Source organism: Papaver somniferum, chromosome 9, assembly GCF_003573695.1.
Source record: "Papaver somniferum cultivar HN1 chromosome 9, ASM357369v1, whole genome shotgun sequence".
Lineage (NCBI taxonomy): Eukaryota > Viridiplantae > Streptophyta > Magnoliopsida > Ranunculales > Papaveraceae > Papaver > Papaver somniferum.
Genome location: NC_039366.1, coordinates 178,720,463 through 178,724,556, shown reverse-complemented (window position 1 = coordinate 178,724,556; position 4,094 = coordinate 178,720,463). Strand labels below are relative to the sequence as shown.

Here is a 4,094-nt window from a genome sequence, read left to right as displayed (position 1 = left end):
GGAGATGGAAAGAACTATAAGAAGAAAAAAAGATTTACCAAAAAGTTTTTGGGGTTATGCAGTTGACACAACTGTGTATTTACTCAACATATGTCCTACAAATAGTTTGAACAACATAACACCAGAAAAAGCTTGGAGAGGTGTAAGACCTAGTGTAAGACATCTTAAATTTTTTGGGTGTATTGCATATGCACATGTACCCAAAGAACTAAGAAAGAAATTGGATGACAAGAGTGAGAAGTGTATCCTTGTTGGTTATAGTTCAGTAACCAAAGGATATAAATTATACAACCCAGAAGCAGGAAAAGTGTTTACAAGTAGAGATGTGATCTTTGATGAAGATTCAAAATGGAACTGGAATAATGGATCAACAATGGATGTTGATCCACATAATATTGGATCAACAAGGAATGTTGATCCACCTGCTGCTGTCAGAACAGTTCTAGTTGAAGTTGAAGAAGAAGTGCAGATTCAAGATAATGTTGAAGAGAAACATGAAGAAGCAAGAACAAAAACAGTACAACAACAAGAAACTACAAGACCAAGAAGAAAATATATCATACCTGCTAGGTTGAATGATTATATTGTATCAAGAGATGATGAAGATACTGATGATGAAGTAGTGAATTTTGCACTATTTGGAGATTGTGATCCTGTAGCTTATGAAGAAGCATCAAAAGAACAAGGTTGGATTCAAGCTATGAATGAAGAACTGAAGTGAATTGAGAAGAATGATACATGGGAACTAACAGAACTTCCACCAGGGAAGAAACCCATAGGTGTTAAGTGGGTTTATAAAACAAAATACAAGTCAAATGGTGAAGTGGATAGAAAGAAAGCAAGGTTAGTTGCTAAGGGATATAGACAAATACAAGGAGTAGATTACTCAGAAGTATTTGCACCAATTGCAAGATTAGACACATTGAGAATGATAATTGCATTAGCTGCACAAAAGGAGTGGAAGACCTTGATACAAGTTGTTGCATTACTGCTTCAGACGATGACCTTGATACATTTTGCGGTTGTAACAATAGATTTATAAGAAGGATAATGTTGGAAGTGAGGGTCCAATACTGAAGGCTCCTCATGGTGATGATGAATAGGTGAGGCCCTGAAAAAAAATTAGCAAGACATTAAAAAAGAAGATATAGGAACGTAGATATAGAAGAAGAAAAAAACGAAGAAAAAGACTCTACTGGCGATATCTAAATAATTAGAATTCAAGTCTTTTCATGTAAATTATATTACTGAAATCAAAACACACTTGCAAGAAAGAGCAGTAGCAAATTCCCTATCTTTATAAAGAGTTTGTCACAAGCATAACCCAGAGCCTAACACCCTTTAAATATACTACAGACAGTAGTTTCCTAAAACAATTCTACCAAACTCAGAACATAGATTTCCTAATATAAGCAAACTTCGCAAGCTAATCAGAACTACCAAATATAGTTCACTATCCTATTATAATTCAAACAGTCTAAAACAGGTTCAGATCCTCTGTGTCATCTGTACCAGCAAATAGAATCGTGACATCTGGCTTACCATATTCACGTAAACTCATTTCAGATATGTTTTACCTTAATTAAATACGAAAACAGAGAGTAAACCAGTTTCTTAATTTCCATTCTTTTCGTTCGCCATTTTGTTTTATTTTTTAGTTAAAATCAAAATTTGATGAAACTTATCTTTCAATGACATAAAATTAATCCCAAGACTAGTTATTCAAGAATCAAGAAACAGTTTTTTTTTTTGATGTAATCAAGAAACAGTAAGATGACCAAGTTTTATTTAGTCTTAATTCATCGTATAATCAAGAAGTTAATTGGCACCATAGATAAAAAGAAAATCAATAATCAATGGTCATTTTATTAAGTGTCAATTTGAGATTACAAGATAATTGCACATCCGTTTTGAGGAAATCGTTATTAAGCCTTTTTCATGATTCATAAAATTTTGATTCCATTATTTTTTTTCTTTCTTACATCTGTGCCAAATACTGCAAGTATGTTCCCACTAGACTCATTCTTATCAGCTGTCTTTGTTTAAGACCTTCCATATTAACAAAAAAAGTAAAAACAGTTGGTCTCGTCTAATAACTTTAATAATCAAGAATAAGATCATTCTTATGATTATAATTTAGATAAACCAAGATCTTAATCAATCTGATCTTGGCATGATTTTGAGCAGAAGGTGAGAACGAAATATGATCCTATTTCCGTATTTAATTAGGGTAAAATATAGGAAGAATGTAGAGAATTAATTAACGTAAATATGGTAAGCCAGATGTCGCGATTCTATTTGCAGGCATACACGGCACACAGTTATTGTGGCACAGACGATCTGAACCCGTCTAAAACAGTCTCGGTTAGACTTGATTTCTAACAGTTTTTGCGTCGGTTACTACATGAGAAAAACGGTTTCCCAATATACTTCAAGGAAAAAAAAAAAGGAAAAAAAAAAAGGTTTTCCTAATATACACGGGACAACTCATTCCAACTCTACATATATAGAGTAAGGCTTTGATGAATGTCGTTGAAACTCAATTATGCACTAAATAAAAATTGAAGTTTGTCCGTAGGAGAAACAATGTCGAGTAATATTCCATAGGAAGTTTACTGTGAAATCTTTTTAAAGCTACCAGTGAAATCTCTATTAGCTTGTAAGCGTGTTTGCAAGACATGGTTCTCTCTAATTTCTAACTCTGATTTTGTTAAGATGCAACTTAAACTTTCTATCCAAAGAAACAAACCTAATCTTATGCTTAAAGGGTTCCACAATAGAAATGGGAACAGTAGCCTACTCTATTCCATAGGTCCTGATTTATTGGAGTTATTATTGCCGACGGATGCATTTCTTGAATATGCCGTGGAAATTGATTACCCGTTCAAATCCTTGGGTTATGCAGTCGAACTTATAGGTTGTTGTGGTGGTCTTGTTTGCCTATGGTTCTTCGGTGAACGTCTCTTTTGCATTTGGAATCCAGCCACGGGAGAGTACAAGGTATTACCAAAATCAAATATACATTGTGTCGATATGGTTGCATTTTGTTATGATTACAAGAGCAAAGATTACAAGCTACTAGCTGGTTGTTGCCGTTTATTCGAAGCTTGTTCTCTAGGATCGAATTCATGGAAAACCATTGAAAATGTGCCGTATGAGTTTCATATTAGTAATCCATCAGGGGTGCTTGTTAATGGAGATCTTCATTGGCTAGCACAAAGGAAAGGCTCTTCTGATGTTGTTCTAGTCTCTTTAGATATCAGCAACGAGATATTCAAAGAAGTGGAACTACCAAAAGAACCTTCCGAGAATGACCTTGTGTTTCGTAATTTGGGGGTGTTGAAAGGGTGCCTTTGTTTATTCGTTGTGGATGTCGGCGTTTGTGTTGAAGTATGGGTAATGCAGAATTATGGAGTTCGTGAATCTTGGACCAAACGTTACATTGTGAGCGATAAAACAAAGTATTTGAGGCTTACGTGGTCTTTTAAGAATGGTGAAATTCTATTTGGGGGTGGTTATGCTGGTTTATATTTGTATGACTCACGTGACATGCTTGCGAAACCAAATTTTTCTAGATTGTCATACTTGTACCAAGAAGGGTGTTACTTTGAAAGCTTAGTTTCACTCACGTCTGGAACTTATGTAGGGGAAGAAAAACCAATTGAGAAATCGAATACGCTGACATATAGCATGCAATGGGAAAATATTTTGCTCTAGCACGATCTAGCAGCACCATATCCGAGCATGTGTCATTTAACCTCTTGTTTAACCACAGTTATATGCAACCACATAAAGCCGTATTTACAAAAAAGATCCAAAGTTTTATCTGCCGCATATTACTTCGGGTTATCTGTTTTTAGCTCTTTTCTTTTTTTCTTACACAACCCACTCTTTTCCTTCGTTTAGTTTCTCGACCTATTCTTTTCCTTTGGTTTTTTTTTTTTGAGCTTCCCTTGTTCTTGGAATGGTGTGAACGCTGGAGTAATTCCTATTAAAGTCTGCGGGTATCCAACTCAAAACCAATTGGCAATGAGTGGAGAGGCCCTAATAGATTATAAACCACAGGATCTTAAATAACCCAACCATGTGGAACT

General features: G+C 34.9%; 1 protein-coding gene across 1 annotated transcript; it reads left to right on the top strand.

Moving 5' to 3' along the window:
* Positions 1–2,715: 2,715 nt before the first annotated feature.
* On the top strand, positions 2,716–3,717 carry LOC113312915 (F-box/kelch-repeat protein At3g06240-like). Its single transcript, XM_026561646.1, has one exon. It carries the CDS (start codon positions 2,716–2,718, stop codon positions 3,715–3,717), a length of 1,002 nt encoding a protein of 333 aa, XP_026417431.1.
* Positions 3,718–4,094: the final 377 nt, after the last annotated feature.

Bases quoted from the DNA above. Each gene is read 5' to 3' on its own strand.
- LOC113312915 (XM_026561646.1), top strand. From the start codon at position 2,716: ATGCAACTTAAACTTTCTATCCAAAGAAACAAACCTAATCTTATGCTT.